The 25,764-nt window shown below is 45.5% G+C and overlaps 1 protein-coding gene across 11 annotated transcripts in view; it reads left to right on the top strand.

Annotated features, from left to right (window-relative positions):
* Positions 1 to 25,764, top strand: part of MICAL2 (microtubule associated monooxygenase, calponin and LIM domain containing 2) — a 256,381-nt gene that overhangs the window by 34,328 nt on the left and 196,289 nt on the right. For all 11 annotated transcript variants that reach the window (XM_033928312.1, XM_033928309.1, XM_033928311.1 and 8 more), the window contains exon 2: positions 3,922 to 4,249. In XM_033928312.1, the coding sequence (XP_033784203.1) occupies positions 3,989 to 4,249 (261 nt within the window). In that variant the 5' untranslated portion in view covers positions 3,922 to 3,988. The remainder of the gene's footprint in view (positions 1 to 3,921; positions 4,250 to 25,764) is intronic.

The following is a 25,764-nucleotide window of genomic DNA, read 5'->3' as shown; positions in this document are numbered from 1 at the left end:
AGCTCCTTAACCTCTTCATCCTGAAGTGTGAAGATCGGTGGTGAGGACGTAGGCACCGATGCCATCATTTCTGTGCTTTCCTGACGCTTCTCTTTGACTGGTTCTTATGGGCAGTTCTCCGACACCCAGGCTGTGATTCTAGCAAGGGTAGATCGGAGCCAAGGCAAGGAGCCTCTGCTTAGCTCTGTATTATCACATGCCCCCCCCCCCCCCACTATTCAGAGTTTGACAGGGGGGAATTCTTAGACTACTTCATCTGTTTGCTGCTACTGTGCTACTACTCGAAAGGGTCCAGAGAAGAGCGACTAAAATGGTTAAGGGGCTGGAGGAGTTGCTATACAGTGAGAGATTAGAGAAACTGGGCCTCTTCTCCCTTGAAAAGAGGAGACTGAGAGGGGACATGATGGAAACATTCAAGATAATGAAGGGAATAGACTTAGTAGATAAGGACAGATTGTTCACCCTCTCCAAGGTAGGGAGAACAAGAGGACACTCTCTAAAGTTAAAAGGGGATAGATTCCCTACAAACGTAAGGAAGTTCTTCTTCACCCAGAGAGTGGTAGAAAACTGGAACGCTCTTCTGGAGGCTATTATAAGGGAAAACACCCTCCAGGGATTCAAGATAAAGTTAGACAAGTTCCTGCTGAACCAGAAAGTACGCAGGTAAGACTAGACTCAAATAGGGCACTGGTCTTTGACCTAAGGGCCGCCACGTGAGCGGACTGCTGGGCACGATGCACCACTGGTTTGACCCAGCAGTGGCAATCCTTATGTTCTTATGTTGCATTCAGTAATAGTGCCTTGCAAATAGTTCAGCTGAATGCTAGCGTTAAGGACAGAAAGTTGCTCTGTTTGCCTATCCTGAAGACATTTGGACAAGGGAAGGAGGAGTGCTTCCCAGAAAAGTTACAAATTGAAAAAACCTGTTCCTGTTGTTCTCAGAACCCGACACCATCGGGGCAGCAACTCAAAAAGAAAAGTTGACGATCCCCCCCAAAAAAACCCCAAAAAACAATATAAACAAAATTCTTGCAGTTTTGGGAAAAGCATACCTTCAACACGAAAACATGTTGAAGGTTTTAGGTTAAAATTGCCGTATGTTTTAACTATTGCTAAGGAATACTTCAATGTAGTGTTTTTTTGGTTTGTTTTTTTTCTGATTGTGGCATTTGGGTGGGTAGAGAAGGAGTAATTCCGTCCTTGCAAGGATTTGTTCTGAGGCTGCCGTTGCCAATCACTTGTCCCTCGTCATTTGGCTGCTCTTTGTTTTCCCCTCAAAGTGGGGTTATGAGGTACGATCGCTTTATGAGAAAAACTGTAATAAACTTGAGCTTCAGCTTTTTTACTTGAGAAAGAACAAACTGATTGGGAAGATATCCAACTTTCTTATGATGGTTTTCTAAAAAAAAAAAAAAAATTAGGTCTCTGAGAGATTAAACAAGCACAAGTTATTTTTGAACTAAACAAGGGACTGTAAATCATTTAAAGCCCTGACATCATTTACTCTGCCTTTTCCATTAATAGTAATAACTTTATTTTCAGCCTTTCATGGCACTTAAGGCAGGGATCTTAATTCTTGTAAAGGGAGCAAATTTAGTTACAAATTTTAAAATATCCCTCAGGAACAAAATCTGAAATGAACTTTTCCCTAAACATGCTTTTTTTTTGTTCCTAAGGAGTGTCTGAATGTGGTCTGGAAAGAAGGACATGGGAGTGACCAAGGGGGGAAAATATCTTCTTTTTTTCAAGAAACGTTTGGCAGTGCTGCTTTCTTTCTGCTCAGAAACACATTTTTCCAAAGTACACACACAATTCTGTGTGTTCCACTCACTGGAAAGTTCACCTGTTCAGTGTCTCGTGATACATTTATACACATGTGCGCAAAAGCCAAACTTTTTTGAAAGGAAATTCTGGAACCAGATGTCATGAGACTTAAAGGGGCAAGGCTAAAACATAGAAAACATTCTTTAAAGGGTGGCAGATTCCACAGGAGATGGTGGAAGCAAAAACAGCAACCAAAATCCAGAAAGCATGGGATAAGCACAGATAATCCCTCATTAAGAAGGAGTGAAGGGGAAGATATGACTTGTTTGGTAAACTGCTTTGCTGCTATTTTGCAAATGGCAATCAAGAAGTTTCTGAATAAACATGACTGTAAGATGGTGGTCAGTTAACACCTTATGCAACAGGAATTAAGATGATAGCTAAGAGCTTGTAAGATCAATCGCATTTGGGCTGCAAAAACCCGAGGGAAATGGTACGGTTTAGGGGGTGAAGAACAGAAGAGTGGGACTTGGGTGTGATTGTATGTGATGATCTTAAGGTGGCCAAACAGGTTGAAAAGGTGACGGCAAAAGCTAGAAGAATACTAGTTTGCATAGTGAGAGGTATGGCCAGTAGGAAAAAGGAGGTATTGATGATCCTGTATATGACTTTGGCGAGACCTCATTTAGAATATTGTGTACAATTCTGCAGGCTGTACCTTCAAAAAGATAAAAAAGATGGAGTCTGTCCAGAGGAAGGCTACTAAAATGGTGTGTGGTCTTCATCATAAGGCGTATGGGGACAGAACTTTCATCTTCTATTCTATTTCTGATGCATTCAATCATTTCATGACTATTATCTCACCATGGATGCACTTCACATTTGTTAATGACATTGTTATAATGTGCTCCTTGTTGGAGCACGCATATTGTTGTCTTTGAATTCATCTTTTATAAAATCAATAAAACTCTTTGAACTAAAAAAAAAAAAAAAAAAAGATCTCGATCTGTATACTTTGGAGGAAAGGCGGGAGAGGGGAGATATGATACAGACATTTAAATACCTATGTGACGTAAATTCACATGAGTCGAGTCTCTTTCATGTGAAAGGAAGCTCTGCAATGAGAGGGCATAGGATGAAGTTAAGAGGTGATAGGCTCTGGAATAATCTAAGGAAATACTTTTTGTTACAGAAAGGGTGGTAGATGCATGGAACAGTCTCCCGGAAGAGGTGGTGGAGACAGAGACTGTGTCTGAATTCAAAAGGGCCTGGGACAGACATGTGGGATCTCTTGGCAAGAGACAGAGATAATGGTTACTGTGGATGGGCCATTTGGTCTTTATCTGCCATCATGTTTCTATCTCTTTCCATCATATTAGACTAGGCATTGACTATGAAAGAACAGAATAAAAAAACGATTGGGACAGTGTTTTGTAAACTGAAAATAGGCGACTAAAGGACTATCTATAATCCGTTCTTGTTCACGTATTCTCAGTGCTTGATTTCACGTATTCGTGGTTGCATCTATTGCGACCAATATTCCCCGTTCACACCGCTGTATTTGTGTGTTCATGGACCTGCTCTAAAAAAAAACCCCTTTTTTTTTTTTTGCTTTCAGTTTCACTTTGCTGCTTTCAGATATGGCCCCCAAGTGTCAGAGAATAATTGAAATTGCGAGTCCTAAAACCATGAATTGGGAGGGGGAAGTGTAGTTTTGGAAGTCTTTGAGAGCTCCAGAGTATGCCCACCAGCTGATTTTCCTTAGATATTTCAATTAACCTTTGCAGATTCCCTTATGGTTGCAGCCATAAAAGATAGAAAAAAAAAATCATTTGGTAGCCACATGTAGCCATGTTGGTTGCATTTAAAAATCTAGTCTTATGAAGAGTTAGTAAACAATTATGAAATATATGTTCATTCAAATAACTTGACTGACCACATTTCATTCAGAGACTTCAAAGCAGCTTGCAATTGCAAAGAGCAAAGAAGCCCAAATAAAAACAAAACAAAAAAGTTGGAAAAGAGAGGTCTTTGCTTTGCATTTAGAAATGAGACAGCCTCTCTATGAGCCAAATTCAATTGGTTTATACATTTCAACATTTTTCTACTTGTACTGAAGACATATCTATTTAACATATTAATATATTTTTCTTTTAGGTGAAAGATGTCGACAAGCATTCGATGATCTTTTGTACCGCACCATAGCGCAAAAGAACAACAGAAGATGGGGGAAAATGATGAGAAACCACATCGACCTGGTCAACTCTTTGAAAATTTTGTCCAAGCCACCACTTGCAAAGGCACCCTGCAGGCCTTTAATATCCTCACTCGTCAACTCGACCTAGATCCACTGGAGTACAAACATTTTTATAGTAGGCTTAAATCCAAAGTGTCGAGTTGGAAGGCTAAAGCTTTGTGGAACAAGCTTGATAAGAGAGGTGGCCACAAGGAGTACAAGAGAGGAAAATCCTGCACGAACACAAAGGTAAGCTGGTGTGGCATTTTTTTTTTAAATGTTCAAAAGCATCATTTTATTCATAGACTCGCAGCAAAACAAAATTGAAGGCAAAGTTACACATTTCTCGGCACAGCTCAGTCAGGGTCATTATACTTCATAAATCTTTCATTAGAAATCATGACCTCTAAGGCAAGCCCATTTGTGATTCATAGTACAGTAAAACCTTGGAGTAACTTGGTGTGCGAGTGTTTTGCAAGACGAGCAAAATGTTTTATTAAATTTTAACTTTATAAACGAGCGAGGTTTCAATACGAGTGCGTACAATATATGCGCATGACAACTGAGCCAATGGTTCTTCTTTCTGTGACGCTGTGGGAGTGTAGCGACTGTTCTAAATGAGTGAGGTCTTGCAATACGCACATCACGTCATAGTGAAAGTCGTCCTACACAATAACTCTCTCTCTCTCTCTATTAATATTTTGGGGTTTTACTGTATATGCATTGCATTGATAACATACAGAGAAAGAATTAAATATTCTTTCTTTTAAAAAAAAAAAAAAAGATTTATTTATTAGTTTTTCAACATAAAATTTTTGCAAGCATCCAGAAATATGGATACAAAATCAAATATATATAAACCGATGGAGGAGGGCTGCAGTCCGGCCATCGGACCAACGGTTGGCTCGGGGGCCCGTTCTGTTTTGATTTTATTTTCACTTCTTTTTAGTTTATGATATATTTTTTTAATCTCACTCATTGTTTTGCCACTTGTTTTGTTTTATTTTATCATTCAAATTTCATTTAAATTTCCCCAGAATTCTATTGCTTCAACGGTTTCTCCCTCTGCATCTATTCCTATCTCCCCTCTTTTTAACCTTTCAAATTCCTTTAGATCATTGTAATCTTATTAGAATGTTTATTTTCTTATTTTTCTCCTCTATCTCTATTTTTCTTTCTTTATTACTCTTCTAATTGTCATTTTTCCTGGTACTTTAGTTAGATTGTGAGCCTTCGGGACAGTAAGGGAATTTCTAAGTACCTATCTTACTTATAATTTTAATGCACCAATATATTCATTGTAACCCGTTCTGGGCTCTTTTGGGAGGACGGGCTAAAAAAAATCGAATAAATAAATAAATAAAAAGAAGCGGAGACGACCAACAAACTGGAATCGCTATGGGTTAAAATACCGGGTAGGAAAGGGCATGAAATAAAGATGGGCTTATACTATCGTCCACCCGGGCAAACCAGAGATATTGATAAAGAAATGGATGCCGAGATGAAGCGAGAATGCAAAAGAGGTTACACGGTTGTTATGGGAGACTTCAACTACCCCGGGATAGACTGGAGTCTTGGAAGCTGAAGATGCGCCAGGGAGACAGAATTCCTGGAGGCTATACAAGATTGCTTCATGGAGCAGCTTGTTAGAGAACCGACGAGAGGAAATGCAACTTTGGATCTAATCCTAAATGGGCTAATGGGACCTGCAAAGGAAGTGGAAGTAGTGGAACCATTGGGAAATAGCGATCATAATATGATCAAGTTCAAGGTTGAAGTAGGAATACCGAACGGAAAGAGAACCATAGCGACAACTTTCAACTTCAGGAAAGGAAACTATGAAGCAATGAGGGAAATGGTAAGGAAGAAAATTAGGAACACTTCCAAGAAATGGCAAACGGTAGAACATGCCTGGTCTTTTTTCAAGGACATGGTGAGCGAGGCGCAAAATCTGTACATCCCCAGATTCAGAAAGGGGTGCAAAAAGAGTCGAACAAAATACCCGGTATGGATGACTAAAATAGTGAAGGAAGCGATAGCCAATAAGAAAAATTCATTCAGGAAATGGAAGAAGGACAAAACTGAGGAGAACTGGAAAGAGCATAGGAAGTATCAAAAAGAATGTCACAGTGTGGTTCGAAAAGCCAAAAGAGAGTACGAAGAGAGGCTAGCCAGGGAGGCACAAAATTTCAAACCGTTCTTCAGATATGTTAAAGGGAAACAGCCAGCTAGGGAGGAGGTGGGACCGCTGGACGAAGGAGACAGGAAGGGAGCGGTGAAGGAGGAGAAAGAAGTCGCGGAAAGACTTAACATGTTCTTTTCGTCTGTATTTACAAACGAAGACACAACCAACATACCGGAACCTGAGCAAATCTTCAATGGAAATCAAGCAGAAAAATTAACATCCATGGAAGTGAGCCTTGATGATGTACACAGGCAGATAGAAAAACTTAAAACTGACAAATCCCCTGGTCCGGATGGAATCCATCCAAGGGTTTTGAAAGAATTAAAGGAGGAGATAGCTGAACTACTGCAGCAAATTTGCAACCTATCCTTGAAAACAGGCATGATCCCGGAGGATTGGAAGATAGCCAACGTCACGCCCATCTTTAAAAAGGGATCAAGAGGTGACCCGGGAAACTACAGACCGGTGAGTCTGACCTCGGTTTCGGGGAAAATGGCGGAAGCACTGATAAAAGAAAACATCGATGAACATTTGGATAGAAACAAACTTCTGAAAACAAGCCAACATGGTTTCTGCAGGGGGAGATCGTGCCTAACTAACTTATTGCACTTCTTCGAAGGAATTAACAAAAGGATGGACAGGGGAGACCCCATAGACATCATATACCTTGATTTCCAAAAAGCCTTTGACAAGGTGCCTCACGAACGTCTACTCCGGAAACTGAAGAATCATGGGGTGGATGGAGACGTACATAGATGGATTAGAAACTGGTTGGCAGGTAGGAAACAGAGGGTAGGAGTGAAGGGCCACTACTCGGACTGGATGAGGGTCACGAGTGGTGTTCCGCAGGGCTCGGTGCTCGGGCCGCTGCTATTTAATATATTCATAAATGATCTAGAAACAGGGATGAAATGTGAGATAATAAAATTTGCGGACGATACAAAAATATTTAGTGGAGCTGGAACTAAAGAGGAATGCGAAGAATTGCAAAGGGACTTGAACAAACTGGGGGAATGGGCGGCGAGATGGCAGATGAAGTTCAACATTGAGAAATGTAAAGTATTGCATGTGGGAAGCAGAAACCCAAGGTACAACTATACGATGGGAGGGATGTTATTGAATGAGAGTACCCAAGAAAGGGACTTGGGGGTAATGGTGGACATGACAATGAAGCCGACGGCACAGTGCGCAGCAGCCGCTAAGAAAGCAAATAGAATGCTAGGTATAATCAAGAAGGGTATTACAACCAGGTCAAAAGAAGTTATCCTGCCGTTGTATCGGGCGATGGTGCGTCCGCATCTGGAATACTGCGTCCAATATTGGTCGCCGTACCTTAAGAAGGATATGGCGTTACTCGAGAGGGTTCAGAGGAGAGCGACACGTCTGATAAAAGGGATGGAAAACCTTTCATACGCTGAGAGATTGGAGAAACTGGGTCTCTTTTCCCTGGAGAAGAGGAGACTTAGAGGGGATATGATAGAGACTTATAAGATCATGAAGGGCATAGAGAGAGTAGAGAGGGACAGATTCTTCAAACTTTCTAAAAATAAAAGAACAAGAGGGCACTCGGAAAAGTTGAAAGGGGACAGATTCAAAACGAATGCTAGGAAGTTCTTCTTTACCCAAAGAGTGGTGGACTACTGGAATGCGCTTCCAGAGGGCGTAATAGGGCAGAGTACAGTACTGGGGTTTAAGAAAGGATTGGACAATTTCCTGCTGGAAAAGGGGATAGAAGGGTATAAATAGAGGATTACTGCACAGGTCCTGGACCTGTTGTGCCGCCGCGTGAGCGGACTTCTGGGCATGATGGACCTCAGGTCTGACCCAGGAGAGGCATTGCTTATGTTCTTATGTTCTTAAGAAAAGAAACACTTAGAGGCAATGAATTAACAATCCTCCTTAGACCACAATACAGGGGAGATTGAACCAATTAGAAAAATAGATAGAAGGCATTTTAAAGAGATGCTGAGGTGGGAGAGGGAATAGAAAGGGAGACTTGTTGGGCATGAGGGAAAGAGAGATGGCGCACATGGGGAAATGAAGAAAGAGGTGAATTGGGCATAGGGAGGGAGAGAAAAATATTGGACATCGTGGTGGGAGAGGCATGAGGTACAGTTTCCGTATCTGTGGTTTAGATTATTCGTGATTTTTGAGCCGCTGTCTCCGCCCCCCACCTCCCCAAAAAAACGTTATCACTCCAATTTTTTTCCGTTTAGGGTTCTGTACAGTACCCTGAAATCCCTGGTTGCTTGGCTACCCTGAAATTGCTGGTTGCTTTCCTGCCCCCTCTAAATTTCTATTCGCTCTAGGGGAACGCCATTCATGCCTCTCTCAATATCTATTGGTGATAATGTCTGTCAGTCGTGAAGTCCGGCTGAATAGGGCGGGAGGCAGTGGCGACGGGCTTGCATTTTAGCCGCCTCTTTCTCACTTACTAATTGTTTTGGTTTGGGGTTTATTTTGTATTGGTTGGTAGTTGTTTTTTTTTTTTTACCCCCCCTTGGTTGTTGTTTTTTTTTACCCCCCCTCCCTCCCCTACGCCCCTCTCTCGCACCCTCTCTTACCACTTTTATTTGCCAAAGAGCCCAACAACAAAGAGAACAACAAGAACAGCAAAAGAGTACCAACTTCCCATCCCCGTTCAGTGCCCACATGCTGGCAGCTGTGGTGCTGATGCTCCTGCAGGATTTGCGTAAGTCTGTTCAGCCCGATATTGGCCGCATCTCGGTCTCGCTTTCCCCTCCCCCACCCCCATTTTCTGGCGAGCAGCTGCAGCGTTTCACCCCCCCCTTCCCCAGTGTTATACCGGTACCGGTTCAGTAGCAGCAGGCTGGGGGTTTCGAGGATGAAAATGTCCAACCCACTTGGCTTTCAAGAGTTGGGGGAGAGGGTGGTAGCGAGAGTTCTTCTGACAAATTGCTCGCCTGCCCTGAAATCGCTGGTTATTCGTGGTTTCTTTAGTAAAAATGGTGGCAGATCCCTAAAGCCACGAATAACATATTGAAAAGTTATTCGCAGTTTTTCTGTTTTCACGCCTACATCCGGAACGCATCCACCGCGAATACGGAGGGAGAAGTGTACAGTACTTTATTTTGAGGACTATTTTTTTAGGCTCTGTACTGTACAGGACCTGAGTTACATACAAATTGAACTTAAGAATGGTTTTAAAAACTGGAACCCGTTCTTAACCCGGGGACTTCCTGTACTCGTTACAGGATACTTTGGGCTGTGGCTTTCAATTTAGACAGTTTGATTAGAAAGCACAAAGTCTGGTCACAAATTTTCACTGTTTGATTAGCAGCATTTCTTGCTTTAGCATTTATATCAGCCATCACAATTAGTAGTTTGTAATGCTGTCAGTATAACTGATGCAGTGCAAACAGAATGAGGTAACTACAGCCCTTTTATGCCAAAATGTTTAACATGTAAATATTAACAATGCCTTCAGTCAAACTGTCATTTGCTGCTCCCAGGCTACACAGGTTATGGTGAAAGTATTTTAGAAATAAATCTTTTTTTTTTTATTAAAGAGAAAATGTCACTGAACAGTACAGCATATGAAAGATGAAATTTGCAATAAGCAGCAAAAGTAAAGTACCCCCTCCCCCCCCTCCAATCCCACGCATTGCAACAGCACAAATACACCAAGGGAGCACAGACCAAGATGATAACGGGAGATGTACCAATAAACAACAATAATCCAAATTCCCCCAATTCTCGCAAGAGTTCGCGGGAGCCATTCAGGAAGCCGCTCAGTGCCGAGCGATTCCAAAACGCGCTCCTGCTTGGTTCACTCGGCAGCTGAAGCCGGAACTCTTGGCAGCAAGCGACTGACCAGGTTAGCAGCGGGGCAGGAGCGCGGAAAGCTCGCTCCTATCCGCTACACCTCTGGACTACCAGGGATTCCAGCGGCAGGGAAGTTACGATGGACAGGGCGGGGGGGGGCAGGGTGCACAGTCTGGCGGCCCGGCGGAGGCCTGCAATAAGTCTGGGAGGGGGAATGGGTGGGTGCTGGCCCAAATATAAACCGGGCCCCAATTTTGCGGCCCCAAAATCCCGGTTTATATTCAAGTCTATACGATGATTACAGTAACTTGTGTTAGTGTTAACTAGTTACTACCCAGCACTGGAGAAACGTCATTAGCAGAACACAAGCCTGGTAGATGTGCACAACAGGTGTGGGATGTGCACGTTCCAAATTTGGAAAGACCGCTTGAAGTACTGTATGTCTAGCTCAGTCAAAATATTGCCTTCAACACGACTCCCATCTCTGTGCGCAAGAAAACCTGTTTATTTCTTGAAAGGAGTAAAGCTTCTGGCCACACTAAATTTTTTATCAGTTAGATTCATAACATTAGTCCAGCTTGAGGTGTGCAAAATTGTTTAGCTGCTTTTACAAGTTTATCAAGTTTCAAGTTTATTATAATATTTGATATAATCGCAGTATCCAAATCCAGTGCGATTTACAAAATTAAAAGTAGGTAAAATTTACAACAAACAAGGCATTAAAAACAATTATGATGTAAAAACACTACAGAAAATGAGGGAGAAAAAAAATGAATTAAATACAATGTAAAAATAAATAAAAGGGTGGGTAAGAAAACAGAAGGTTAGGGGACAGTACCCACTACCCACTTAATTTCTACTTAACACTCTGTTTAGCTGCAAATGATTTTTATGGTGCGGTTTATAAAACCCAAGGCCCTATCGCCACTGTAATCTCTCTTTCCTGATAAGCATCCAACCAGTCTTCCATCCGCAATAATAAAACTCTTAGCACGCATGTGCACTTCAAACTCTGTGGGCCCGTGATCCGTGGTGCCCTGCCTGCGCATACACAGGACGCCGCCGAGCGCCGGCAGTTGGCCACTGGGGTTGATGTGCTACGGGCTGTAGGGGGTGTGCGTGCGGAGAGGGTGGGGGGAGGGGATAGGGGGGTTTCTGCTCTTCCGGTCCGGCTGCCATGTTATAGCGGGTGTGGTGTCCCCTTCTTACTTGCACCGACATGGAAGATGAAGCGACGAAAGGTAAAAAAAACGGTGGTTTCTCTATCGGGGCGCACAGACAGCGTGTGAGAACATGACCGCGTTTCTTTGGCGCTGTGAGGGGTGCTGCTGGACAGGGGGAGCAGGGAAGGGGTGCTGCTGGACAGGGGGGAGAGACAGACAGAAAGAAAGACAGACAAAGAAAGAAAGGGGGCAGGGAGAGAGACAGACAGAAAGAAAGAAAGAAAAATGCCTAAGTCTACACATCTATTCTAGCACCCGTTAATGTAACAGGCTATAAAACTAGTTTGAAATAACATTCTATAATCCTAGAGTTAATGTTAAAAATATTTCCATATGTTAAGATTATTTTACTGCACATCTTTCCCCATTATTTGCACAAATAACTGTGTGTTAAACACTATGGCCCCCTTTTATTAAGCCACATTAGGATTTTTTATCGCTGGCCAAGAATTCTATGAGCGTCGGAGCTTTTACCGCAGCAGCCAGCGATTGAAAAAACCTCTAACGTGGCTTGATAAAAGGGAGCCAGTTTTTCCTGAAAATATTACAATTTCTTTACAGTTTATTCAGAAACTTATTATACACTTGTGATGTTACTCTTTTAAAGTTTTTTTTGGTTAGTATTAAATCTACAAAATGATTTATCGTAATGTTTTGCAATCCAGTGGACTAGTGAATATCATGAAAAGTACGTACCATGTCCCGATTATCTAAAAGTAAGCTCCATGCCAGCTAATTAATTTTAAGTTTGCTGCAGATGAAAACAGACCATTTAATCTGTAGAATGCAGGTTTACTATGGCTGTGTCAAGCACACATTCCTTGTGTGTGAATCATGACTTGCTGTCAAAGGATATCTGGGTGCCACATGAATGAAGGAGATGCATTCCAAGAAAAGGAGCCACCTTGAAACATTCTGGCGAGCACAAGAGCTGATGGTGAAGCAGAGATAATGCAGTGTGATCATTTGAAGCTGTTATTCTCCTGACATAGGACTTACATAAAGATAGTTTATGGATTTTTTTGGGAGCTCGCCTGCTCCTCTCTTATTATTCCTTATACTCCCCCCCCCCTCACCCCCTCCCCGGAAACTCCATTCATCAGACAAGTCCCTCTTATCAGTACCCTTCTCCTCCACTGCCAACTCCCATCTCTGTCCCTTATAACATAACATCGTGCTCATTAACCGCATAACCGTAAGTTCAACGCGGTTTTCAAAACACTATAAACAATGAACATTGTCATTAAAAACAGAATAGATTATTTAACCAAATATTTTGAAGAAAGTTATTAAGTTTTCAGTTGAGTTCTAAAGTGTTTGTAGGAAGAGGCAGTAAGCAGTAATGATCGAAATTCTTTATCATGGGAAGCTACCTGAAATATCAAAGTACGGTCAAGAAATTTCTTACTTTCACAGCACTTTACTGAAGGAAAATTAAACAAGGCGTGGGATTTTCGACTGTTTGTGCGATGCTATAGAAAATCTATTAACCAGATGGAGTGGAGCAGTACCATACAAGACCTTATAACAAAGACAACCCAACTTAAACAGAACACGAGCCTCCATCGGCAACCAATGCAACTCGCAATAAAACGGCGTGACATGGTCACACTTCTTCAAGCCATAAATCAGTCTGAATGCTGTATTCTGAATCGGTAGTAATCTGGTCAGGTCTTTCTCAGTGATTGTCAAGTAAATAATGTTACAGTAGTCAAAAAGACTCAAGAGCAGAGAGATCACGTGACGCCATGCTGCGGGACAGACGCTAGTCTGTGTCTCTCCCGCGGCCCTCCACAGATTCCCCTCCCTCTTCGGGCACTCTTCGGATTTTGAGGCGCCGGCCCGGACCCCCCGATACCTCCCCTCCTCCGGACGCGGTGGGCGAGTTTCGGGCCGATTTCGTCGGGACGTGGAGCAGGAATCGGCCCGCAAAGAAACGGACCGCGGCATGCAGGGGGAGGTCAAGATGGCGGCGCTGCCGTGCCCTGGAACGGCTACGGAATCCTGTCTGCGGCTGGCTGTAAGGAAGCATGTCCGTTCCTGAACCGAGGGGAACTTAGGAGAGGGGAGGTTTGCAGCTGCATCCAGCTTTACTACAACGAAAAATAACAGGAGCCACGTGGAGAGGGGTGCTGCACGGGGGTTGGACTCGCTGGTAAGGATTTCCCAGTGTACTTCTGAGAGAGATCGTGCTTGATCACAGAGAGCTAGGATCACAGAATTTAATCGCCTCTCCAGTGAGCAGTCTTGGATCTGTGAAGTTGTGCAGCGAGACGGACGCTGGTCTGTGCCTCTCTCTCCCGCGGCCCTACGCAGCTTCCCCTCCCCCTTTTTGGGCATTCTCGGGCTATTGAGCCTTTGGACCGGACCCTCCGATATCTCCCCCCCTCCGGACTCTGTGAGTGAGTCTCGGGCCGCTTTTGCGGTGGTATGTCGCTGAAGCCGGCCCGCAGAGAAAAGGACCGCGGCAAGCAAGGGGAACTCAAGATGGCGGCGCCGCCGAGTCCTGGAGCAGCTACGGGGGGGCCGGCTTGGATAACTGAAATCACGGCCGGAGTTACGGCGGCGATGGAGCTCGTGTTGGAACAAAAGCTCCTGCCGTTGGATCACAAGCTGGCGGTGGTCCAGGCTTCGCTGGATGCTATGGGCCAGGAGGCGGCGGCGTTCCGGCAGCGGGTGAGCGATGTGGAGGATAGCCTGCAGCACGTGGAGGATGTCCAGACAACACAGCAGCGCCTTATTTCTGCTCTCGAGGAGCGCATTGAGGACCTGGAAAATAGATCACGCCGGTCCAATTTGCGTTTTATCGGATTTCCAGAGGCTGTGGCGGAGCGGGACTTGAGAGGCACGCTGGAAGCCTGGTTAGCTGCCTCCGTTACCTTTCCTGCGGATCTCGGCCCGCTTCGTATCGAGAGGGCGCATCGCCTGGGTCTCAGTTCAGCTCATCAGGCCCGGCCACGGGTGGTAATAGCAAAGATCTTGAACTATGCTCACAAACAGTCTATTCTTCAGGCGGCTCGGGGCGAGCGCGTTCTCACCTATCAAAACGGCAGGGTGCTCTGTTTTCAGGACTATTCTACAAAAGTGGCTCAGCAACGGCGGGCATTTGCTCCGGTGTGCTCTACGCTGGCGGCTCACCATGTTCGCTTCGCCCTCCTCTACCCGGCGAGGTTGAGGGTCCATCACAATGGCACTACTCAGTTTTGTTCTACCGTAGCGGAGGCGCAGAGCATGTTGGATGCGTGGAATGTGGACCTGCCTTCTACTAGTGCCGCTGGTGTGATCTCCTCTACTGCTGGTCCGGCTTGATAGCTGCCGGTCTTCAGAGACACTCTTTCTTCTGGAGTTGGTGCAACTATGGTCTCCTTCTTGGATCTTTGTCAGGTCCTTAGATGGCCCTGTGCGGCTCTGTCTTTGATGGTGGCGCCGCTCGGATTCTGTGCTTCCAGATGCCGCGGCGTCCCTGGACTTTTGCTGGATTTCTCTCTTCGGAGCTCCTCATTCTTCTGGCTCGACCACAACTTGGGACTCCTTCTTGGATTTGGCTGGGACCTTGGTTGGACTTCGGTCTTTGACTGGGGCGCTGCTCAGCTTCTGTGCTTTTGACTTTCAGTGGTCTCCAGGCCCTTGGATGTGTGGGGCTTTCTTGTTTCTTACGGGTGGACGGGGCCTCTCTCTACCCCTAAACGGCCCAGGCTGTGTTGGGTGGACGGTGGCCTGGATCCATCTTTTGGAGCGGGTGTTGTTGAGCTTGTTGACTGGGGTGAGGGGCGTGCATGGGGACGAGTGGTTGGCGGAGTGTCTGATGCGAGGGGGGGAGGAGAGTTAGAGTGGGGGTTTTGGGGTTCCGGTTGAGTATGAGTTTGGGGTTCTTGGTTTTTCATTCTCAAGGGATATTAGGGGGTGGATAGGGTCGGGGATTAGGTTTCTTTGGGTCGGGGGGCCCTTCCTGGGACACTGAGGCATTATATGAGGCTGTCTTGAGATCGGGAGATGGGTTCTATTCTGCTAGGTTGCTCTTGGGGGTTTGTCCAGTTCTCTTCGCTATTTTGGGGGGGATTCTGTGGAGGGGGCGTCTGTAGTGATTGGGTTCCTGTGGGGACCAGAAGGGTTGGGGTGGATGGGATGGGAGGAGTTTAGTGGGGTAGGATTGGTCTGGTTGGGTTTGGGGGTTGGGTTGGGGTGGGTGGGGGTGGGTTGGTGTTGGGGGGGAGGGGAGGGTGGGGTGGGGAGGGTTGTTGTTCTTGTTCCATGGTGACCGCAGGCACTGGCTTCCGCAGGACTGTGGCCTTAGGAGGGGGGCTTGCTGGGACGCCTCTTCCTAGGCTTTTGAATTTTTTGATTCCTTGTTGGGTAATTTTGTTTCATTTTTATGTCCCTTAAGTTATTATCTTGAAATGTGGGGGGCATTCATTCCCCAATAAAGCGACAGAAGGTGCTTCGACAGCTGCGGAGGAGCCGGGCGGACGTGGCCTTTTTGCAGGAGACGCATTTGACTGCTGCGGAGCATGCCAAACTGCGCACCTGGTGGGTGGGGGATGTCCTGGATTCCCCGGCGTTGGGTAAGAGGGCTGGAGTGGCTATTTTGGTGGGTAAACATCTTCATTTGGAGGTACAGACTGTCCTTAGGGACCCGGAGGGTAGGTATGTGATAGCCTCGGTTAGTTTGAACTCTAAACCTTACATTCTCTGCAACCTTTATGCTCCCAATAGCCCGGGCGTGGGTTTTTTTCATCATTTAGCAGACCTTTTGTCGGTCTATGGAGATGTTCCTCTGTTGGTGGGGGGGGATTTCAATGAGGTGGCGGATCCTCTTTGGGATAGATCGTCGGGGGTGGGGAGGGAATCTCGGAAATCTGCTACTGGAATTGAGATTCTTTGTGCCTCCCTTGACTTGGTGGACGCCTGGAGGGTCTTGCATCCCTTGGAGAAGGATTTCACTCACGTTTCTCGGGCCCATGCTTCCTTATCTCGTATAGACTATATTCTCTGTTCCCGCTCTGTGTTTGCTGAGGTCGTAGAGTCTACGCTGGGGCCTATTGAGGTATCGGACCATGCTTGGGTGGCGTTGGTATGGCAGTTATCTCGGACGCCGGGGACCCCTCGGGGTTGGCGCTTTCCTTGCCACCTATATCGTGATAGTAAATTTCACGAACATCTGGTAGCCCGGTGGCGCTCATTTCAGGATACCAATGCAGCTCATTTTGGTACTCCTTCGTTGGCTTGGGAGACGGCAAAGGCGGTCCTTCGGGGTGAGATTATTTCCTATGCTAGTTTTCAGCGTAAAGCGCGCACGCGAGAGCTGCTTCGGCTGGAGAGACTGGTTTCTTCTCTCCGTCGACGCTACGGCACCACTCGGGCACTCCCGGATAGGGCTAGATTGCTGGAGGCTCAGTGTGCGCTTAACTCTCTGTTACACCAACATGCTCGTCGGTCTATGGAGCATTATAGGTATCATCTTTATCGTTTTGCGAATAAGAGTAGTAAGTTTCTTGCAAAGCTAGTTCGACAGCAGCGGGGTAGTTCGCGTATTGCTTCTCTTCAGACGCGGAACTCGGAGATAGTGCATACTGATGGAGACATCAACAGGGAGTTGCGGGATTTCTTTGAGAACTTGTATTCTGCTCCCTCTGACCCTCTGTTAGATGGGGAGGTATATTTGGCTGGTCGGGATCTCCCGACTCTTTCAGCTTCCTCTCGGGAGCAGTTGGAGGCGGAGGTTACTGCAGGGGAGATTGAGCGGGAGATCCAGGCTAGCGCTTTGGGTAAGTCTCCTGGCCCGGATGGGCTACGTAGCGAGTTTTATAAGATATTGCGAGCTGAGGTGGCGCCTTTGTTGGCTTCGGTGTTTAACGAGGCGGTCGGTTTGGGGGAGCTCCCTCGCCACTTGAATGTAGCACAGATTATTGTTCTGTTGAAACCTGGGAAGGATTCGACTAGACCCGAGTCGTACAGACCGATCTCTTTATTGAATTTTGAGGCTAAGCTTTTTGCTAAAGTTTTGGCCACCCGTCTTGCCTTGGTACTCCCGAGTCTTATTTCTGATCAGCAAGTGGGTTTTGTGAAGGGCCGTGCGATTGCTAAGAATGTCCGCCGTATATTGGCGGCTTTGGAGCGGACCGCACAGGATCAGGTGCCTTCTTTGATGATCAGCTTTGACGCCGAGAAGGCCTTTGACCAGGTGGATTGGGGCTTTATGTTCGAGGTCCTGCGAGTGTACGGTCTCGGCCCCTGGTTCATTCAGGCGGTGCGGACTCTTTATGAAAACCCGGTGGCCCGTGTGTGGGCCAATGATACCCTTTCTGATCCTTTTCCAATTTGTAGGGGTACTCGCCAGGGATGCCCCCTTTCACCTTTGTTGTTTGTCCTGACTCTGGATCCTCTCATTCGGGATGTGCAGGATAATCCGGACATTATGGGAATGGTCGTGGGGGCTCATCATTTTAAACTGGCGGCTTTTGCCGATGACATCTTGGTTTATTTGACGGATCCTCGGGCCTCCCTCCCTGCTCTTTTGGAGTGTTTTCGTGAGTATGGGGATTTTTCTGGTTTCCGTTTAAATAAGCAGAAGTCGGAGGCTATGGCATCTCCGGAATCTTTGCGGGTGGAATGGGGGCCGGATTTTCCTTTGCGCTGGGCGGGATCCTCTTTTCGTTACCTGGGTATTTTGTTGTCTATGGATGTCTCCGCGCTTTACCGTTTGAATGTTGATCATTTGTTGCAGGGAACTAAGGGGCTTTTACGGCGCTGGTTGAATCTCCCGCTTTCCTTGATGGGCCGTGTTCATCTTTTTCGCATGATTATCTTCCCGAAATGGTTATTTGTCCTGCAAACGCTTCCATTCTTTCTTTTGGAAAAAGATATTTTGGGTCTTCAGAGACTGGTGATTTCATTTTGCTGGGGGGGTAAGAAAGGTAAAATGCATCGTTCTTTCCTTCAGGGGTCCTGGGCACAGGGAGGTTTGGGTCTTCCCTCGATTCGTTTGTATAATCTGGCATGCTTGCTTCGGCATGTCCGGGATTGGCTCTTTTTTGGCTCTCAGCATACTGATCGGGAGTTGGAGGTTGATTATTTTTTTCCGTGGGCTCTGCCTTATCTTTTACAGTGGGACGGGAAGGTGCGATTGGGGCCTGGGGCCCGTAGCTGCTTGGTGGAGCCGCTTCGTCGGGCTTGGAGATGTGTTTCGCGGATGTGGGGTCACTCGCCTTTTAGTTCTGTTCTGCTGCCCATAGTGGGCAATGCGGCCTTCAGTCCGGGACAGGACAATGTTGTTTTCAAAAGGTGGGCGAGGAAGGGACTCCGAACTTTGGAGCAGTTTCTCCAGATGGATGGTAGCGCTGTTCCTTTCTTGACTCTCCAGGCGTCCTGGTCTTTGGGTGCGACGGATCGGTTTGCTTATATGCAGCTCTCACATTATGTAGCCTCCTTGCCCAGGGACTCATTGACCCAGTCTTTTGCTATCACTGTACGCGACTTTTTCTTTGATGCTCAGTGGGATTGGCTTTCTATCTCTCAATATCATCGCAGATTGGTGGCTCTGCAGCCTCGGAGGGATTATCAGCGGCTTTTGGCATCTTGGGCCCGGGACCTGGGATGTCGCCCGCGGGTGGCGTCCTTGGCTCCTCTGGTGCGCCGGATACCTCGGGTGGTGCAGAGCGCCGAGCTCCGGGAATGTCACTTTCGGGTCTTACATCGGGGATATGTCTCGCAGCAGCGGGCCTTTTATTTCGGATGTGCCCCTACGGCTATTTGTCTGAAATGTCACCGGGTTGATAATTCTTTGGCACATGGGGTGTGGCTGTGTACTTCAATTTCTGCCTTTTGGATGGAGGTCCGCTGTTATTTGGAATCTTTGGTAGGTTATCGGCTCCCCTCATCGGTGGAAGGGACTATCTTTTTGGCGGAGGGCTATTTAGGCGGCCTTTCTGCAGGGGATAGCCAGCTCATTCGTAAGGGCTATATTGTGGGAATGAAATGTATTCTTACTCATTGGCTTCAGGACTCCCCGCCCACCATCTGGTATTGGCGCAATAAATTGCATCTTTTAATGGACTGGGAGTCCATGTCCGCTCGGTTCTCTGGATCTCGGAGCAAGCTTTTTCTGTCTGTTTGGGCTTCTTATTTGGATACTTTGCCCCCTGTGATAAAGAGCCAGGTGGTCAATCGCTTGCGGAAGCCAGTTGCCCCTGTCTTGCCAGTGGGTTGAGGGTGGGGTTTTGGGGGTGGGGGGTGTTGGGAGGGAGCGGTTGGGGGGTTGTGTCTAGTATGGATTTGGAGGGCTCCAGGCTATCAGAGTACAGGCCTGGACTCTCACTGATATCTGGGATTTCTAGTTGGGTGTTACCATGTTAATCTGTATTATGGCATTGTACTGAGAAAATGATTGTGTTCTCTCTGTTCTGTGTATATCTTTCATGTTGGTGAATAAACAGTTTATACTAAAAAAAAAGACTCAAGAGCAAAGATTGAACCAAAAGTCTAAAAGCACAAAATTCAAAATACGGTTCGATAGTTCGCAATTTCCATAAAGTATAATAACCTTTATGTACTACCGCATCTATCTGTTTCTTCGTGGTCAGGTACTGATCCGGAACAACTCCTACTATTTTAATTGTTGGATGAATGGCATACAATGTTGAGTTTATACTAATAGAGGACTCGTGGGAAATTTTGTAAGGTGACACCACAAAGAACTTTCTCTTATCAGAATTAAGTTTAAATTCCTGTATCCAGGAATTCATCAAGTTCAGTACAGACACCCTTCTACTTTACTGTGCTGTATGCCTGGAACAACCTGCCTGGCTCATTACGTCGGGCTCCATCTATGGTGGTGTTCAAATCTAGACCGAAAGCCCACATTCTCTTAATGGTACCCCCTACCACCTCTAAGCTCAGGCTCTCCTTTCTCCTATGTGATTCCACCTCATCTTTTAAACCCAGAGGCATACTTCTCGAAAGAGTATGTAAAACACTAGGGGACACTATGAAGTCTCATGGAAATACTTTTAAAACAAATAGAAGAAAATATTTTTTTTCATCCAACAAAAAGGCAAGCTCTAGAACCCAGAGGCCACATCCTCTGGCAACAAGTTCTAGAGCAGGGGTGGGCAACTCCGGTCCTCAAGGGCCGGAATCCAGTCAGGTTTTCAGGATTTCCCCAGTGAATATGCATTGAAAGCAGTGCATGCAAATAGATCTCGTGCATATTCACTGGGGGAAATCCTGAAAACCAGACTGGATTCCGGCCCGTGCGGACTGGAGTTGCCCACCCCTGCTCTAGAACTTGTTGCCAGAGGATGTGGCCTCTGGGTTCTAGAGCTTGCCTTTTTGTTGGATGAAAAAAAATATTTTCTCCTATTTGTTTTAAAAGTATTTCCATGAGACTTCATAGTGTCCCCTAGTGTTTTACATACTCTTTCGAGAAGTACAGTCTATTCACATTTACTCATTCTGCTTCACTCGGGCAAAGAAAACATGAATTAAAGAAAAATTCCCTTAAATAACACGAGAAATAACACAAAATGAAAATTTTCCAGCTGCTGGTCCCTAATAATTTTATAACAGTGTATGTAGGCTTATATCATTGTGCCCATTTTTATAGAGTGTGGCACAGTGGTTAAAGCTACAGCCTCAGCACCCTGAGGTTGTGGGTTCAAATCCACGCTGCTCCTTGTGACACTAGGCAAGTCACTTAATCCCCCCCCCCCCATTGCCCCAGGTACATTAGATAGATTGTGAGCCCAGCAGGATAGACAGTGAAAAATACTTTGAGTACCTGAATAAATTCATGTAAACCATCCTGAGCTCCCCCAACAGTATAGAAAATTGAATGAATAGTGTGACACGTTTCAGCCTCTTGATTAGCGCCCAAGAAAAGGATCTGTCATCGTAGACAAAACGATGAAATCTTCTGCTCAATGTGCGGCGGCAGCCAAAAAAGCAAATAGGATACTAGGAATTATTAAAAAAAGGGATGGTTAACAAGAATAACAATGTTATAATGCCCCTGTGTCGTTCCATGGTGCGACCTCATCTGGAGTATTGCGTTCAGTTCTGGCCACCTTATCTCAAGAAAGATATAGTGACGCTAGAAAAGGTTCAAAGAAGAGCGACCAAGATGGTAAAGGGGCTGGAATTCCTCTCGTATGAGGAAAGGCTAAGAAGGTTAGGGCTCTTCAGCTTGGAAAAGAGACGGCTGAGGGGAGATATGATTGAAGTCTACAAAACCCTGAGTGGAGTAAAACGGGTACAAGTGGATCGATTTTTCGCTCCGTCAAAAATTATAAAGACTAGGGGACATTTGATGAAGTTACAGGGAAATACTTTTAAAACCAATTGGAGTAAAAAATTTTTCACTCAAGAGAATAGTTAAGCTCTGGAACGTGTTGCCAGAGGATGTGGTAAGAGCGGATAGCGTAGGTGGTTTTAAGAAAGGTTTGGACAAGTTCCTGGAGGAAAAGTCCATAGTCTGTTATTGAGAAAGACATGGGGGAAGCCACTGCTTGCCCTGTACTGGTAGCATGGAATATTTCTACACCTTGGGTTTTGGCCAGGTACTAGTGACCTGGATTGGCCACCGTGAGAACGGGCTACTGGGCTTGATGGACCATTGGTCTGACCCAGTAAGGCTATTCTTATGTTATGTTCTTAACCAGAGCTGGTATTGTGACATCATAATGCCTCATTCCACGAATGCCTAAGAACCAACCTCTTCAGTGATGTCAAAATGGCTTCATTGTCCTATACTTGGCACACTTTTGCTACATGTTGATTTCTAGAGTGGCAAGGTGGTTAAAGCTACAGTCTCAGTACCCTGAGATTGTGGGTCCAAACCCACGCTGCTCCTTGTGATCTTGGGCAAGCCACTTAGGCAAGTCACTTAATTCCCCCATTGCCCCAGGTATATTAGACAGATTGTGAGCCCACCAGGATAGATAGGGGAAAATGCTTGAGCACCTGAATAAATTCATGTAAACCGTTCTGAGCTTCCCTGGGAGAACAGTAAAGAAAATAGCCTGAATGAATGAATGCACAAACAAATAAATAAAATACAATTGCTTCTCTCTAAGTTCCTGTATGACATTGAACCTTTGTGGAGGAGAAACTGCTCGATCATCTACTTGAATTTCAAAACCCACAAACCTTTAAGCTGCGCTGACCTGCTGACAGTACCACTCCTTAGAGCAGGCCTGCACAACTCCTGCCCTTGCCAGGCCAGGTTTTCAGGATTTCCCTCAATGAATATACCTGAGATTTATTTGCAAGCATTGCTTTCAATGCATGTTCATTGGGGAAATCCTGAAAACCCGACTGGATTCGGCCCTCGAGGACCGGAGTTGTGCAGGCCTGCCTTAGAGGATGCATGTTGTATTTATTTCTTTCTTCTTTGATTGTGTACTTGGGGCATTTCAACATAAACCAGCAGGCATAATGTCGGTTGTGAAACTGCTGAGAGTCTACAGCCGAGCCATGTATCACTGTGGCAGTTTACGGATATTGCTTATAAGTTGATGTTGACTTTGGCAGTCTCATTTTGTGCTGGGCTGCAAATGCCACTGTAGGTTTAAAGCAGTGCTGCGGATACCAAACCTTCAACTCCTCCAGTTTTCTACCGTCCAATTCCTACTATTAGGCTTTAAATTCTTTATTCTGTATCTAAAGTACATGTAAAGTAAATCTAACTTTAGATCCAGGACAAATATATGTGTATATGTTTAAAATGATACAGTTGTAATCCCTTCACAAAAAGTCGATACCGACAAAAAGTATACAGCAAAATATGGAAATCCCAATAGATGCGAACCACTCATTTCTCTGAAATTATCAGAGCAGGGGAAAAACGGACCTCAAGTGCCCACAGGTGCCAGATATAGAAAAATCTTGTCTGGTCACCACGAACGTGAGCTTATCGGTCCACTAATGAAACCGCCTTTCCTTACATAGGTACTGCTAGTAAATTTTTTTTTTTTTTTAGCTACAAACACCTTAAGAATTACTTAGCTTTAATACCTGGTGGGTGAACAGCTCTGTGGAGTGACGATGTTCCTAAATGGACTTTATTTGAAAGTGTCAAAGTTCCAAAGGTACACTGAAATCATCCACATAAAATAATTTCATCCACCTGTCATATTCTGAGAGATTGGAGAAGCTGGGTCTCTTTTCCCTGGAGAAGAGGAGACTTAGAGGGGATATGATAGAGACTTATAAGATCATGAAGGGCATAGAGAGAGTAGAGAGGGACAGATTCTTCGAACTTTCGAAAAATAAGAGAACAAGAGGGCATTCGGAAAAGTTGAAAGGGGACAGATTCAAAACAAATGCTAGGAAGTTCTTCTTTACCCAACGTGTGGTGGACACCTGGAATGCGCTTCCAGAGGACGTTATAAGGCAGAGTACGGTACTGGGGTTCAAGAAAGGATTGGACAAATTTCTACTGGAAATGGGGATAGAGGGGTATAGATAGAAGATTACTGCACAGGTCCTGGACCTGTTGGGCCGCCGCGTGAGCGGACTGCTGGGCACGATGGACCTCGGGTCTGACCCAGCAGAGGCATTTCTTATGTTCTTATGTTCTTATACATAAAAATGAATCATCCGCATAAGAGCCTTAAAGGACCTAGTCCGCTAGGGATACAGGACCCAACACGGTCCGCGTTTTGACAAAAAGTCTTCTTCAGGGGCCCCTGGGGGTCCTATAAAGGTGAATACGTGGGAAACAATTATGTGGTGAGCCGGAAGTGAGACATTGCTTGTGTTTGCAACATTCTAGAGCTCAGATTGTGATGTCATAATGCCTCATTCCACCAATGCCTAAGCTCCGTCCTCATCTGCCCAAGCCTCAAACACTTTAAAATCCTAAGTAGCAAAAAACAAAAGGAATTGACCCCAAAATATCCACAAAGAAGAAAATCCAGAGAAAACCATAAAAACTCTGTGGAGTGACGATGCTCCCAAATGGACTTTATTTGAAAGTGTCAAAGTTCCAAAGGTACACTAAAATCATCCACATAAAATAATTCCATCCACATAAAAGTAAATCATCCACATAAAGAGCCCTAAAGGACCTAGTCCGCTAGGGATACAGGACCCAACACGGTCTGTTTTTCGACAAAAAGACTTCTCCAGGGGTCCCTGGGGGTCCTATAAAGGTGAATACGTGTGAAACAATTGTGTGGTGAGCCGGAAGTGAGACACTGCTTTGCATTTGCGATCGAAAGGGTGAACAGCCAGGGCCGTGAAAATATTAAGCATCGGTGATTTATTCTCAACGGAGCATCCCCGTTTCACTTTTCTTAAAAGAGCTTCATCAGGAGATGTTATGCCCAAAAGTTCCTCCGTAGCTTTAGGGAACGCTAAAAATGCAACACCTCTTAACTTCATCCTATGCCCTCTCATTACATGCCCTTTCGACTGAAAGAACATAAGAATTGCCGCTGCTGGATCTGACCAGTGGTCCATCGTGCACAGCAGTCTGCTCACACGGCGGCCCTCTGGTCAAAGACCAGTGCCCTGACTCGACTCGTGCGTTATTTACATTACGTAGGTATTTAAACGCCTCTATCATATCTCCCCTCTCCCACCTTTCCTCCAAAGTACTGTATACAGATTGAGATCTTTAAGTCTGTCCCCATACGCCTTTTGATGAAGACTATATACCATTTTAGTAGCCTTCCTCTGGCCATCTTCGGCAGACTGGATGGATCATGAGGGGTTTTTTTTCTGCCATCATGTACAGTAGTGACAGCACCAGCATGAACAACAGGTAGCTTTTGGCCCATTCCCGTGTCTTCCTTCTTGCCATGTATTGCCTCTTCTGATGCAAATTGCTGTGGCTGGGACGTGGCAGAAGGAAGATGCAGGGGGGCGTGCAGAAAATGCTGCTTATTACTGCTGGCAACCAAGGCAAAGTATACGGGACCACAGTGGAAAAGGGAGAGAGAGTTGTCAAACTCACGGGAAGGTGGGGTAGAGAAGGCGTAACCTTTAGACCAGGTGAGGCACTGCTGGTGACAGAGGCTGGGGATTTTGGCGCCCTTTCTCACCTGGTGCCCTGAGCCAGTTCTTCACCTTTTCCAGTGGCACGACTTAACAATGGCTCTGATCCAGAGCATGCCTGAAGGAGAACAATGTCACAAACCTACATGAGGTTATTTAGCAATAATTAAGCTTCATTGATTCTGAAATATTTATTTGTAATGCAGTGTAAACAATGGACAAAAAACAGGGAGGAATGGAGGGAGGTATAGTACAAAGATTCAAAAATATCACTCCAAATCAAGCCAAGAAAGCTAGCTTATTACTTAAGCGAAAGAAAAGCCTCGGACAAACGGAGAGGTGGACCCACACTCTTCCACCAAAGCTTCATAGGCAAAAAACTTTCGCACAAGTTGAAAGCAGCAGTTAGGATCTGCGTACTTATAGCCTGGATGTGGCGCTAAGGCCCTGATGCAGTGGTTACGGGCCGCGAAACGATCGACGGCCTGGCCTGTTGGCGTTCAGTGGTTTTTACCATTAATCATTCTCGGCTATTTTTTGCTCCCACCTGCTAACTTTAAACTTGTGCGAAAGTT

Source organism: Geotrypetes seraphini, chromosome 19 (genome assembly GCF_902459505.1).
Source record: "Geotrypetes seraphini chromosome 19, aGeoSer1.1, whole genome shotgun sequence".
Lineage (NCBI taxonomy): Eukaryota > Metazoa > Chordata > Amphibia > Gymnophiona > Dermophiidae > Geotrypetes > Geotrypetes seraphini.
This window is presented reverse-complemented; position numbering and strand designations above follow the sequence as displayed.